Source organism: Cricetulus griseus, chromosome 4 (assembly GCF_003668045.3).
Source record: "Cricetulus griseus strain 17A/GY chromosome 4, alternate assembly CriGri-PICRH-1.0, whole genome shotgun sequence".
NCBI classification, from domain to species: Eukaryota; Metazoa; Chordata; class Mammalia; order Rodentia; family Cricetidae; genus Cricetulus; species Cricetulus griseus.
In genome coordinates, this window is record NC_048597.1 from 69970798 (window position 1) to 69985897 (window position 15100).

At 39.3% G+C, this 15100-nt stretch overlaps 1 gene segment (V, D, J or C); it reads right to left on the bottom strand.

Moving 5' to 3' along the window:
• Positions 1-3524: 3524 nt before the first annotated feature.
• Positions 3525-9244, bottom strand: LOC118238731. The segment is given in 4 exon segments: positions 3525-3599; positions 8481-8565; positions 8782-9076; positions 9199-9244. Coding segments are annotated over 4 exon segments (501 nt in total).
• Between the last annotated feature and the right edge of the window lie 5856 nt (positions 9245-15100).

Genomic DNA, 15100 nt, shown 5'->3' on the forward strand with positions numbered 1-15100 from the left:
TCTTTATATAAAAGGTAATAACTCTACAAAGGCTCCCTCAGTAGTCAACTCCATGTGTTCCCTGGTAAATTGTATAGAAAGAGGGTGTCCAGGTGCTGTGGTGATGGGAAAGGTTCAGATACTTCAAGATCCAGGAAGTTGACTTGGATCCACCTCGAAATGCATATTGCCAGATCTAAGAGACATTGGACTGCCCCACAGAGCCTGGATATTAAAGAAAAAAGCCAAACATTCCTGGAATGGGCCAACAACCCAGGATTCTCAGGTTGGCCAAAGATTGTAATAACCCAGGTCAGCAAGAAGCAGTCTTGAGAACATGGAGTTCTCATTCCAATATCACCTGATACAACTTTCTAACTCCTCACATTTTGTGATAAACAAAAAAGATTAATGTTAGTATTCAGGTATCTCTACTGGCCAGCCATTATGGGCCTTCCAGGATAAGTCCTCAGCAACAGACAATAAGAGTCCCCATTGTACATATTTGCTATGTTCCCTTTTTAAAGGTGGGTCTTTCCCCATCCTGTCACTTTCTCTATCTCTTTCTCTCTCTCCCCCTCTGTCTTTTATATCTTCTGCCACTCTTATACCCAGGGACTAGTCACTGACACCCTTCAACAACCTATTTGACACCTGGTTGCTGAGTTGGACTTCTATTTTTTGTGTTATTTAAAATACAACAGTCTTGACCTCTAGCATTTTCTTGTACACTTAGTATGCCCATCTGCTTCTACAGATGACCCTGCAGATAGACTGTCAGTAGCAATGCCAACCAAATTTTTACAACATCACTCTAGACAATCCCATCAACCACTGCCCTCATTAAAGTCCCCTCTATTTTTAAGAGATAACACCTAGACTCTACCATTTAACATAGATCAGCTAGAGCAGTTGTGGCCATTCCCTGAGATCATGTGTTTCATTATCTGAGCTAGAGGAATAAACAGGAGTTAAAGAAACATAGGCAGGCAGGGAAAGAAAAGGAAGGCTCACTGATATGGCAGTTCCTTTTTCCAGAAGTTTCTGTTTGAACAAACCACAGGAAGACATAGTTATAGTCACCTAGACATGAAAAATATGAGAATGGAGAAGAACCTGGGACCCTATAAAATATTTAAGCAAACATCTAATTAAAATACTTCCAGCATGAGGTTTATCCATCCTGACTGTTCAATGCTGTTAATATTCCTTTCCTTGTTACTTAGAGTCTGTCTTTCCCACCCACTTAATTCTTTGTAAGGGAGATTGAATGAACTAGGAAATCCTATAGATACTTTCACATTCCTGTTAAATGTCCAGATGGTTCAGTGCTGCATGGATTTGAGATAACTTCTGTCTTGCGACTATTGATATTTGACCAGGTAATCTACCATAGATTTATCTTCACACTAATTATCTCTTAATACATGCTGAGATAGATGATTTTATCATTGAACATTTTAATTGTAATTCTCAAGGGTGTCATTACTACTTGGATGCTCTTTTGACTTCACAGAGGTAAAACCATCCCTAAGTGGCTATCAATAATTGATAGTTTTTATAGATATATCTATAGGAAGGACTGTGGCATTCCCAACATGGAATGGTTGTTATGGAAATCAAGAAGCTGCTGGAAGAAATCTTCCCAAGGTATTGTCTCTGTGTGCTATTGGACTCAGATAATGGGCATGCATTCATCTCACAGGAAACAACAACAACAAAAAAAAACATTATGGCTATGGGGACCAATTGGAAATGTCATTGTGCATGCCATCCTCAAATTTAAAGTCAGATAGATAGGATGAATCAGACCATAAAGGAAACCTTAACCAAATTAACTCTTGAGATTAATGGTGAGAGGGTGTTGGGTTCATGATTCTCCCTATATATACCCTAGGCCTGATCTCACTTGAGATCATACATGTTGGGCCACCACCAATTCTCCCTACCTCAAGGCAGAATTACTAGCTAAATTGATGACTAAAAATTCTCTTCAAAATACAATTTTTGTCTAAGGTGCATAAATAACATTGACCTCATCTGTGTCAGTCTATGAGAAGCCATTGCCTTGCCATGGTATACCATGTGTGCTGGCGAGGGCACCTGATGATCATCAAGAGGGACAAACAAAGACATTAGAGCCTGGTTGGGAGGGATCTTATACAATAATCCTGAGAGTGCCAGTGCATTTCAAAGTGGATGAGGTTCCCATCTGGATTCATCACTCTCCCATGAAACCCAAAGGTCCACACCATGATCATGATGACTATGCTCCAGAGGAAGTCAATCTTAATGTTCTCCCATATAGGCTTGGACATGGCTATACCCATAGGCCCTGTATCCTCAGTCCTCATCTTCCAAGACTAACATTATAGGATTCCTAGCATGGTCATAGATTAAGACATAACAACCCCAGAAAAATCCATCAACCATCTATTGGAATCACTCTCCTCTTTAGCTAAAGTAGTCCTCCAGAATGGCAGAGGACTAGGTGTCCTGTTCCTTCACCGGGGATTGGGAATCTATGTCTGGGTCTAGAATAAAAATGCTATCTTAAGCTAACCATTCAGGAGTTATAGGAGACTCAATGAACCTAATCAGAAAAAGATGACATGATAGAAAACTAGAAAACCAACAAATTGAAGAATAGTAAGAATCTCTATTCAATTGGTCACCCTTAATAACTACTCGCCTGTCATTCTGTTGGCCTTAACTAGGCCTTTGGTCCTATTAATGTTGGCTTTAACTTGTGGACCCTGCATCATTAATGCCATAATCAGGTTTGTAAAGGTGCAGAATTCCACAATCCAATTGGTGGTTTTAAGAAAACAACACAAACTGGTATATCTGGAGGATACTTCACCAAGATTTGAAATGGTCCACTACTCAACTGGGGAATGAGAGGGCCAGAGAGCCAGACCAATTCCATGATAAAGTCCTAGTGGCACTGCCACAGACCAAGCGACAGTTTCAGTTTAATGGAACTGAACAAATAGCACTTTAAAGGCCACAACTCAGTAGCAACCCATGAGAAGGCAACCTACAGACTTCTGCTAGCTAAAGAGGGCATTCCCTGCCCTGCTGATAGAAACTTCTTAACAACTAGAGCCATCTTCCAATCCTAGAGTAACCCATAAACTTTTTCTTTAAACCCCCCAATCAGCTCCCAGATTAACCTCCCCTACTTGGAATTACAAAGAGCCTTCAACCTTCTCTCCAGATCACCATTTTGAAACTTTGTCAGGTGATTTGAAGACTGCAAACTGATATTTGTTTTAGTCTTCAGGATTAAAATGCTCTTCTTCATGGCATGAATGTCTAATGGTCTTTTATGTGGCTTGCAATGGACCCTAACAATTAAAATTCATCTAGTTTTGTTTATTAAGTTGTTTCCAGGAGATATTGCAGGCTTCCCAGTATTGTGACTTACAGTCTTCATACCCAACCCTCTGCTAGAGTTCCTGAGCCATAGATTTAGGATCTCTGATATGGATGGAAATCTAAAAGCAATTGCATTAAAATCAGGAGTGAGACAGGGCCGCTCATTAGTCCCATGCCTTTTCACTATCATGCTCAAAGCTCTCATTGATGCAGTAAGGCAAGAGTACATAATGAAAGAGCTAAAATTGGAAAAGAAGACAATATTACCAAGGATATAGGAGATATGATATACATAAGAGATACCAAAATGCCACCAGAAAATTTCTATAATCAAGAATTTAACCAAACTAGCAAGATACAAAATCAGCTACTAAAAAAATAAGTAGGCTGTCTTTACAATAATAAAAATAACACAGTGAAAAAGAAATTATGGGCACATTTACAACAGCATCAAAAAATCAAATATCTTGAGGAAAAAACTAGCAAAGAAGGTAAAAGATCTGCACAAAGGTAACTTCAAATTAATGAAGAAAGGAATTGAGAAGACACTAAAAGTGGAAAGACAGGATTGTTAATTGATTGGTAAAATTAATATTGTGAAAATGACTATACTACCAAAAGTAATTTACATATTCAATGTAACCCAACCCAAAATCTCCATAGGTGTTAGGGTTTCTATTGCTGTGAAGAAACATCATGACCATGGCAACTTAATAAGGGAAAACACTTAACTGATGTGGCAGCTTATATTTCAGCAATTCATTCAATTATCAGAATAGGGAGGAGAATGGTTGTATGCAGCAGACATGGTGCTGGCTGCATCTTGATCAGAAGGCAACAGGAAGGCAACTGAAGCACTTGACATGGCCTGGGCAATTATGAAACCTCAAAGCACATCCAAACAGTCTCATACTTCCTAATAGTGTCATATCCATTGTGTTATGGAGGCAAAATTACCACACTTTTATTCATAACAAAAAGGTTTTATAAAACCATAAATTTCTTATAGGACAAGTAAATAACACAGGTATCTATCACAACCAATAGCAAAATGAAACATGCTAGAAGTTATGCTCTTCAAGATTTCAAAATAGATTATTGAACTATGGTAATGCAAGCACCATGTTAGAAGAAGAAAAACAGATATATAAAGCAACAAAGCAAAATAGAAGACCCAAATATGTATTGTCATAATTACAGCTATTGGTAGTATGACAAAGAATTAACAAAGACAACAAAATCATAGAAGAAAACTTTCCCAACCTAAAGAAAGACATGCCAGCCCGGGGTTGGTGACACACCCCTTTAATCCCAGCAGAAGCAGGTGGATCTCTGTGATTTTGAGACCACCCTGGTCTACAAGAGCTAGTTCCAGGACAGCCTCCAAAAAAACATAAAGAAAGAAAGAAAGAAAGAAAGAAAGAAAGAAAGAAAGAAAGAAAGAAAGACATGTCAATGAAAGTACAAGATGCCTACAGAACACCAAATAGAGTGGACCACAAAGGAAAGTCCCCTTGTCACATAGTATTATAACAACAAACATACAGAATAAAGAAAGAATATTAAGAGCACCAAAGAAAAAAGGTCAAGTAACATATAAAGCAAAACCTATAAGAATTACACAGACTTTTACATGGAAACTCTGAAAGCCTGAAGGGCCTGGATAGATATTCTACCAACTCTAAGTGAACACAGATGCCAGCCCAGACTAGTATACCCAGCAAAGCTTTCAATCACTGTAAATGGAGAAAACAAGATATTCCACTACAAAACCACATATAAACAATATGTAATCCAGCTCTATAGAAAGTACTGGAAGGAAAACTCCATTCTAAGGAAATTAACAACACTCACAAAAACATAGGCAATAGATAATCCCACTTTACCAAAACCCAAAAGAAAAAGCAGGGTAAATCCACATACAACACCACTACCAACAATAAATCAAAAACAAGCAAGTATAAGCACTCATTGGTCCTTAATTTCCCTCAATATTAATAATCTTAACTCGCCTATAAAACGACACAGGCTAAGAGAGTGGATACAAACACAGAATCCATCCTTTGGCTGCATACAAGAAACACAACTCAACTTCAAAGACAGACATTAACTCAGAGTAAAGGGTTGGGATAAAATATTCCAATCAAAAGGACCCAAGAAACGAGCTGGGGTAGCTATCCTAGTATCTAACAAATTAGACTTCAAACTAAAGTCAATCAAAAGAGATGAAGAAGGTCATTACATATTCATTACAGGAAAAATCCATCAGGAAGAAGTCTCAATTCTAAACATCTATGCCCCAAATGCAAAGGCACCAATGTTCATAAAAGAAACATTATTAAAACTCAAATCACAAATAAGACTGCACAGAGTTATAGTGGGAGGCATCAACACCCCACTCTCACCACTGGACAGGACCACTGGCAGAAACATAACAATGAGACAAAGGAACTAACAGAAGTTTTGACCCAATTGGGATTAACAGACATTTATAGAAAATTCCATCCAAACACAAAGAATATACCTTTTTTTTCTGCATCAAGTGGAACTGTCTCTAAAATCTACCACATATTCAGCAACATAGCAAATCTCAACAGGTAGAAAAAATTTGGAATAACCCACTGTGTCTTATCAGACCACCATGCTTTAGAGTTAGAATTCAAAAGCAACACAAATTGCAGAAAACCTACCAACTCATGGAAATTGAACAACAACCAATTGCACCATTCCTGGGTCAAAGAAGAAATAAAGAAAGAAATAAAAGACTTCCTGGAATTCAATTAAAATGAAGACACAACATCCCCAAACATATGAGACACTTTGAAAGCAGGACTAAGAAGAAAGTACATAAGTCTAAGTGCTCACATGAATAAACTAGATAATAGCCACACCAGAGAATTGACATCACAACTGAAAGCTCTAAAACAAATGGAAGAAAATTCACCCCAGAGGAGTAGACACCAGAAAATAATCAAACTGGGGACAGAAATCAATAAAGTTGAAACAACGAAACCAATTTAAAGAATCAATGTAACGAAGAGTTGGCTCTCCGAGAAAATCAACAAGATAGAAAAACCTTTATCCAAACTAGCCAAAAGGCAGAGAGAGAACATGCAAATTAACAAAATTAGAAATGGAAAGGTGGACGTAACAACAGACACTGGAGAAATCCAGAGAATCTTCAGGTCATACTTTGAAAACCTGTATTCTACAAAATTGGAGTCATCCACAAAATTGGAGTCGTGGAGCATATTTCGTTAAGTTCCCTGTCTTTCACCTTGGTTCCTGCTCTCTGCAGTTGGCTCAATCCAGAGTCGTAGATAAGAACTTGAGGCACTCAATTTTTAGTTTTAATGTCTTTCCTCCACATTGTTCTCTTCCTTTTCCTGTTCCAATCTGCTCCTTAATTCTCTACAGCTCTACTATCACTTTTACTGAAATTACATACCTTCCAAAGTTGCCCATCTCAGAAGACAGGTCCATTCCAAACTGCCTGCTTTATTTTCCCAGAGTCTCCATAGTGCAGGAGTATCATTTCTCTTCCACTCCCTCATACCAAAAATACCTTATTAGCAATCTGCTGTGGGAAGAAACATTTTCAATATGTTTACTAAATTTGCTTTCCAAAGTTGTCCGCATTTTTTTTTTTACCAAAGTAGGGTTTGTCTGGCCATGCATGATGCCCTGGGAACATTCACTGAAATTCCTGAGCAGATACTGGAGCCATCTCAGCTGTGTCCATTTGCTCTATTAGCACAAGCAGTTCTTTCCAAGTCTTCCTACCGACATCCCCGATCATGCTAAACTGATCTGTTTCCTTATTCTTCAATATCACCATTGCAGCAGAAGACAGTACATGTCTTACCTAACTAATGCCACTCTTTACATTATTGCCTCCATTTCCTCTTAGTGATTTCCTTGCTCTTCCCATGAGCAGCTCATTTTCCATATCAGAACAAACAGGAAGATACAAGAAAGGAGAAAATAAAGAATATAATGTGTTAATAATCCAGAATGTAGAAAATAACATGAATGTGAACAATTGGGAAGGAGAAATTGTGAGTGAGTAATCAATATATTCTAGGCAGATATTGTTTTTATTCAGTTAGCAAAATAATTCAGAAAATAAGAAAAACTTTACTCAATTTTGACATATCTGTTTTCTTTCTCACTGCCATCCAGTATATGCTCAAATCTGATGCGCATTGAATTTAATGAATACTTTTCTGATCTGAACTAAGGCCGAAGAGAGAGAGAGAGAGAGAGAGAGAGAGAGAGAGAGAGAGAGAGAGAGAGAGAGAAACAGAGACAGAGACACAGAGACAGACAGAGACAGACAGAGAGACAGAAACAGAGACAAAGACAGTGACAGAGACAGACAGAGAGACAGAGACAGACAGAGAGAGAGAGAGAGAGAGAGAGAGAGAGAGATTAGCTTTTTTGCGACAGGTTTCTGTGCACAGCCCTGGCTGTCCTGGAACTCACTCAGCAGTCCAGGTTGGCCTCACCCTCACAGAGATACCCCTCCCTCTGCATCTAACTCCTTATGTCCCCCAAGACCTGGGATTAAACGCTTGAGCTGCTCCCACCTGGAGATACAATTATTAACAATACAGTATTTGTGGTTTTCTTTGGCTGCTCACTGAGTATATTTTGTCACCCTTCAATATTGCAGAAAAAAATAGTTAATGCAGTGGAAGAACTCTATGGATGCATATCGACCATGTGCAGGTTTTAACATTTATGTGTACACTAGGCTTCCTGTAACATTACATTATAGACTTTGGTATGGTATTATATAGGGCTTAGTAACCCCAGCGTTGTCCTCATCAGAATATGACCACTCTCCTCAGAAGAGAAACTTGAATTGAGTACTCCAGTTTTTTCAGTAATTGAGGGAAGAAACTGAGGGAGATAAATCCCATACTTAAATATTAGTGACACGAGAGTCAAAACCAGGACTCCTAAATAGATTAGAACAACTTTGTAAAGCAGTAGTTTTACCCATGTGTGGCCCTTCCAATATGACAGATACACAAAGAGTTAGTGATGTCATAAAGGAGGGAAACATGAAAATATATAAGTTTCTCATGGTCAGAGATGATGATAACATATCATACATGTAAAGAAGTCTCTGAAAAGAATCTGTAGTATTGAAGTCCCAAACTCTTGTTTTCAACTATATCTAGCCATGGATTGGACGTAAATTAGCAAAAGGCCATCCATACATATGTGGGAGGAGAAAGTGGAATCTTGCAATGGACAAGGAGGAAATTATTGAGTAAAGTACCCTAATAGCAGGACTTTTAAAGGAGACATAAAATAGCAATAGTCTTTTTTAGAAATTATTTCACAGCTGGTTCTCTGCAGAGTTTTTGTCTTACTTCCCCATGATTCTCATCACTGCGCTTATAGTTATCATCATAAGAGAGACAGAAGTAGTCAGCCTCATCTTCAATCTGCAGATCAGTGATGGTCAGCGAGGCTGAGTTGGAGGAGCTGTCAATGGAGCCAGAGAACCTATCAGGAACCCCAGATGGTCTTTCATTATCACGATAGATCACAGTTTGGGGCGAGCTTCCAAAGTGCTGCTGGTACCAGTGCACATAGTAGCTCCCAATGTTGCCACTGCTGCACTTGCAGGAGAGGGTGACTGTTCTCCCTAGAGACTCTGACACAGACTTTGGCTGAGTTAGCACAAACTGGGCGCACGAACCTTTAAGAAAATACAATAAAAATCAGTGAAGATAATCTAATCTCATTCACTGAATAGAATATTGTCTAAATATCCCAAGCAACAGTTACTTCTTTACAGTAACTTTCCTCAAATCCACTTACCTATTAAGTGATGGAGGAAGATGAGGAACAGTGGAGCCCAAGTCATGGTGAAGGCACCAGATTCTGCTTACTGAGTCCAGCCAACTGACTATAGCGGGGCACCCCTTCTTATCTGTTGGCAGATTTCTAAGTACAGGCTAGCTCCATGCAAATACTCCTCTTCCTGAGGTACAGGCTCCTCCTTTTACTTCACACTAAGTTTGACTGAGAAGTGGAAAGGCTATATATAAGGAAGATGTAGATTCCACCAAGTGGCAGGACAGAAAAACTGGGAAACAAAGGGAAAACATCAGAAACAGGGGAAAATAGGCAGGTAATTAACCATAGCACTCCCCAGTGCAACCATTTCCCTCCATTTGAGGTGTGAGTGCTGGGTCAAGTCCTGTCAGTAGTGAGACCATTTGGAAAGTCACATGGCCCTGTCTGGACTCTGAGTGGCATATGAATTGTCCATTAATAAAATTTTGTATATGTCAATTGAGGCAGTGGAAAAGCCACTTTATATTTGTATAGAGGTTCACTGACTGGTTTGAGAGGCACTTTTTTTTATTGTAGAAGCCAGTGGATATAATGGTGGTCATTTCCAGAAAAAGAATTTGTTAGTAGATTGAAGGTAAGAATTTGTTTTACCTGTTAAAAATGCCTGCTGTTCCTACAGCAAAAGTGTTTTTCATTCCTTCATCCATTCCAGACAGAGCATAACCTTCATTATTTTCTACTCTAGGGGATCAGATGACCACTTGGGTTCCTCATATGCCCAGACATTAGCACCTATACCCACACTGTCAATACAGAGATTATCTACCATCTGCTGTCCACATACTATGTGTAGAGAAGCAGTGAAAATGCAGCTGCTGAAATCTCAAACTTATACTCTAATGGATTCCCATATCTAAGAGTTGAAAATTTGTAGTGTTTAAAGAATGTAGTAATACAGAAGAAGATATAAAATTGCATATGCTGACACTTAGTTATTGAACTTGAAAATGTTTAGTTTCTGTGTCATTATTATATGCTAAGTAGGAACAGTCCATGAAATCATGAGATTCTTTGTTGGTAAAAGTACTTCCTGGGCAATGACTTCTTTGAGATAAAAGAGGAAGTATGAAACAGTTATGAGTTTACTACTCATGTGGCCAATGGAACAAAGGATCAGGAAGTAGGATGCAGAGTAGTAGTAGCTCTTGAGTGATACTTCTCAATGGTATCACCACAAGTGCAAGTATGTGGAAGAAAGTAGTGATTTCTGAATTACTTCGTCTTGCCAACATCACAGTCCTTTCAGGATCGTCTCATCACTGCCCCCTAATGGGCATGAGCATGTGCTGCAGAAGAACTCAGGGATCAAACTATTAGAGACAAGGAACTGAACCAGGGTTAAAGGAACATGGGTAGGCAAGGAAAGTTAAAGCAGGCTTCCTGAGTCTGTCACTTCCTCATCCTCGAAATTTCTGCAAAAAGAAACATCTACAAGGCACAGGTATCAACCTAGAAACAACTTGTAAAGTACCCAAGCCAGAATCTATTTAGCAGACCTTCAGTCTTCACTAATCCTGAATGTACAAAGCTGTCACTCTTCCCTTCTACACAACTTGGTCTGTTTTGCAGTCATTCAACTCTTAGTCCATGAAAGAGGATGACCTTGGCAATTCCCTAAAAATCTACAATCATCCCAGTTACATGCCATGGTTTCTCTCATCTAGGATTGGAGAAGAATTCTTCTCAAGGTCCTAAACATGACTAAAAGTCTTAGAGAAGGAGATATAAACAACAGTGACCCAGGGCACTACAAGGCCTCTTCATCACTAAATCAAATTCATCCACAACTGCATTATGGGAAACTCAGTCATCTCCCACCTCTAGTAAAAGTATGGAGAGTAGGTGCTTGTGCTCTGAAGTAGCATGGTGAAAGGTGGGTTCAACTTTGGGAAGCAGGGCAAGGGATTCTGCTGCCACACTCCAGCCAACAGATATAGTAAACAGGATTCAAGTGGAAATGATAAGCTATGGGGAGAGGGAGAGGGAAACTCCCCAATCAATGCACCTGGAATAGATCCATAGTGAAGCTAACTTCTCTTCTGAGAGCTTCTTCACCCCACACAAGTCTCTTGGATACTTGAGCTGAGAATAGCTGAATAGAGATGCCTGCCTGGCAGCAGAAAAGAGAATGCCAATAGCTTGGCTTCAGAACTGTGGGTGGTGCTCAGCATTAGAAGGAAACATACTAGGGTCTGTGTCCCATCCCTATAAATGAACAGTCAGTGTAAGAAATAAAATGAAGCTTTGCTTCAGAATCATAGATTTCCAGGTTGCAGTAAGAGCTGAGGCAAAGACTGATCCGGTTGCTTGGGTAGGAGCTCGGGGATGAGGGCTGTACTATGTAGTAATGCCTGCTCTTTCTGTACAGCATCTCCAAGTCTAATTTCTCTCTTTTTCCCTTGGTGTCTGCTTCCATTTCTACCTCATTAAGCACTGAATATTCCTGGTTTTTTGTCTTTTAATGTGTCTGGGGAATCACTGACTCCTGAGAATGTTTTAAACAGTGAATTTTACACAGGCAAGATAAGATTAGGAATTCAATAACATAATAGGGTATTAAAGAGTCACCTCTCAATTCAGTAAAAATAAATAATCATAACATAATGCCTTGCTTCTTTGTAGTGAGAAATAGGATACAGTACTCATCTCCAACTTGGTAAAATGTCCAAAGGATTCTCTGCAGAGGAAGAAAAAGATCAACAGATGTTCCAATGCATCTTCTTTTGTCTACTGATGTGGTAATAGTCTGCAAGGTCTGGATCTCCCTCATTCATGGGCCTTACTAAAGGAATACAGGATATTTTCTTTAACCCGCTGAAGCTAAATAAATCGCCAGTACTGTGAACAGATTCTATCTAGCATGTGTTGAGGGAAAGAAGCAAATTAAGAAGTTGTTGCACATTTCTGTGTTGCCAAGCAATCCTAAAAAGTGTTTTCCACAGAAGGAAGTGCTGCCAGGGCAGTGAAACAGGGGGAACATTAGACGCAACAGTAACCAGTCACTGCTGTAGGACCAGCAGAAATAGAAGAGTCTAAACTCTTAGGCCCAAAATCTGACTGAGCCTATAAGACAAACAAAGCATGATGTGGGGGGTGGGTCCAGAAAAATAGACTTGCCCAAGCACTCTAGAGCCCAGAAGAGCATGAGTGAATCCCAAATACTGAACACTGTTCTATTAATGTTTGTATTTGTGCCCTGGTTCTTCCCCTTGGATTAGAAAGTGTTTGATTCTAAGCCCCTCTCTGGAGTTTCTGTAAGTCAGTATTTCTGAAGTGGAAAGTGGATGATTCCCAGAATCAGGCATATTAATGATGGCTTCTGTGCTTCCCATAGTATACCATTAGCAATTTCTACAATAAGCTAATAGGCTGGAGCCTACCTGCCTCATCTCAATCTGGATCTGTCTCCATCTCTATGAACTTGACTGAGTTACTGATCACAGGAAATATCCCAACCTTAGTTTGGGATCATGTGAGGCTGGAAAGGAACAGAATCTACATGGCATATGCTCAGTTTGTTCAGAAAATAAGACTTCCAATATCTATACCAGCTTGTGTGATTTATGGTAAATCAAGAGTTCGGAGAACTGGTTGCATCATAAATATCTTGGAATATAAATGGAGCTGTGGGCAATCTGTGCCGGAGTCTCTAAACCAGGACAAGATGGCAATGTGATCATATATGAAAGACTAAAGAAGGGAACAGGGAGATGGCAAAGGTCTGATCCATGCCTCAGGCATGGAAAACCCAGGACTTTTCCATGACAGACTAGACTGAAGTAGCTAGATGCTCCTTGTTGAAAAACTAAATATACCCATCCATGAGTATAAGGGAGTGAGGGTAGGGAATGTGCAAACCTGCCCCAAGAGTTCAAAATATCCTTTCAACCTCTAGCTCATTGAAGGTGGGAAAACCTGACACCAAGAATCCTCCTCTCAGCTGACTTCCCATACACTTGACTTACAAAAGTTCACAGAGCTTTCTATTTAGCTGAGCCTACAGATACTGAAATGTATTACATACCACCAAACAGTTGTTCAGGAGAAGTCTAGCTGGGGCCACAGAGCAGATATGGATAAAATAGATAGTTCTAATGTCTTGACCTTCTTTGCCCATGGGTGTTTACTACCACTCCCCCAGTACCCTTATAAGGTTTCAAGTTTCCTAATAGAAAGTTTGCCAATCCCTGTTTTCCAATGCACAACACTCTAGATTAGAATATACTTGTCAAATTTATACTGGCTGTAAAGAGGGAAAGTGTTTTGGCTCTATCCAGTCTTCACTGGTCTCAATGGCAGGTCACTAGTTTCAGCTTTTTTAGGATCTGCAGTTTACACTCATTCACATCCAAATGCACTGTCATGGTAGATCACTCTATTCATGGTATAAAGACTGCCTTGTGTTTTTTGCAAGAACTTACAAAGCCTCACAGTTTACCAGTATGCACACAGGTAATATTATTTTATATATTAGGTTTCAACATTATTTTATTCAAGTACTATTATATAGCACTATCTTCTAAGTAAAACAATTGCCTTGGCAGCTGTACCAACTTGCAAAAGATCATCACAGCTTGGCTTGCTGATCACCAATATTATCATGTCTGCTAAGACAAGGACCTAAGCAAATTACATAAGGTATGCAAACTTCTGAGCAAATCGATGGAATTATTGGCCCACTTGCTAGTAATTATAGAAACTGGCTTAAAGAATCAAAGTTGAAAGTGTTTGGGTTTTAGATTTTAACCTTGTTACCTGAATATTACACAGTGGTTAAAATAACAGTCTGATATGACTGACCTTCTTGTTGTTCAATAACCATACTTGATGGCTGTACTAATATAGAAGGAGGGATTGGAATGGAGAATGTCCTTCCATGGTCAAGTGTGTTTGAGGACACTGTGGAATATCTCCCAACATATTCTGTAATTTTTCTCTTTTTAGGGGAAGCCAGGATAGCCCTACTTGGTCTTTAACCATTAAGAGCACCTGCTGTGCCCATTTGCTATGTTCCCTTTTTAAAGGTTGCCCTAGCCCACCTCCTCTATATATATCTGTCTATTTATCTTTCTCTTCCTCTCTCCCTCCTCTCACTCTCACTCTGCCTTATGCTCTCCCTCTCTTTTCCTCTTCTGCAAATCTTGTCCCTCTGGACCAAACTCTGCCCCCCTCTCTGCCCCTGAATTTGCCCCTTCTCTCTTCTCTTGCAATAATGTCTTTGTGAGCCTTGTAGCATGTCATGTCTTTCTTCATGTCATTTTTTAATGACAACATTTGTACCCTAACAATGGTAGGTATGTATCCAGTGAGTGTCTGTGGAATTTGAAGGCTGAGACAAAGGCTCAGAAATAAATCTTTCTCACTGTTATAAAAGAAAAAAGTTATGAAACTCATATAGCTGTGTCATTGTGTTGCTTAGTTTTATGTCAACTTGATACAAGGTAGTGTCCTTTAGAAAATAAGAATCTCGACAGAGAAAATGTGTCTATGACATTGTCTATAGGCAAAAGTATAGAGAAATTTATTGCTTAGTAACTGATGTGTGAGGGTCCCACTTACTGTGGGAAGTGACATCTCTGTGCAAGTTGTCCTAAGTTATATAAGAAATCAGGCAGAGAAAGTCATGGAGAACAGACTGGCATGCAGTGTTTCACTGTGGCTTCTGCTTCAATCCTTGCGCTCATGTTCCTGCCTTGAGTTTCTGGCATGACTTGCTTTAAAAAGGGACTGTGACATTGAAGTGTAAGTGAAGTAAACTCTTTCCTTCTCAAATTGTTTTTGATCATGTTATTTAAGCCTAGCAGCAGAAATCCTAAGACACATTAAGCAACGATTTTCTGATTGAATTTAGGTACCACTCTGT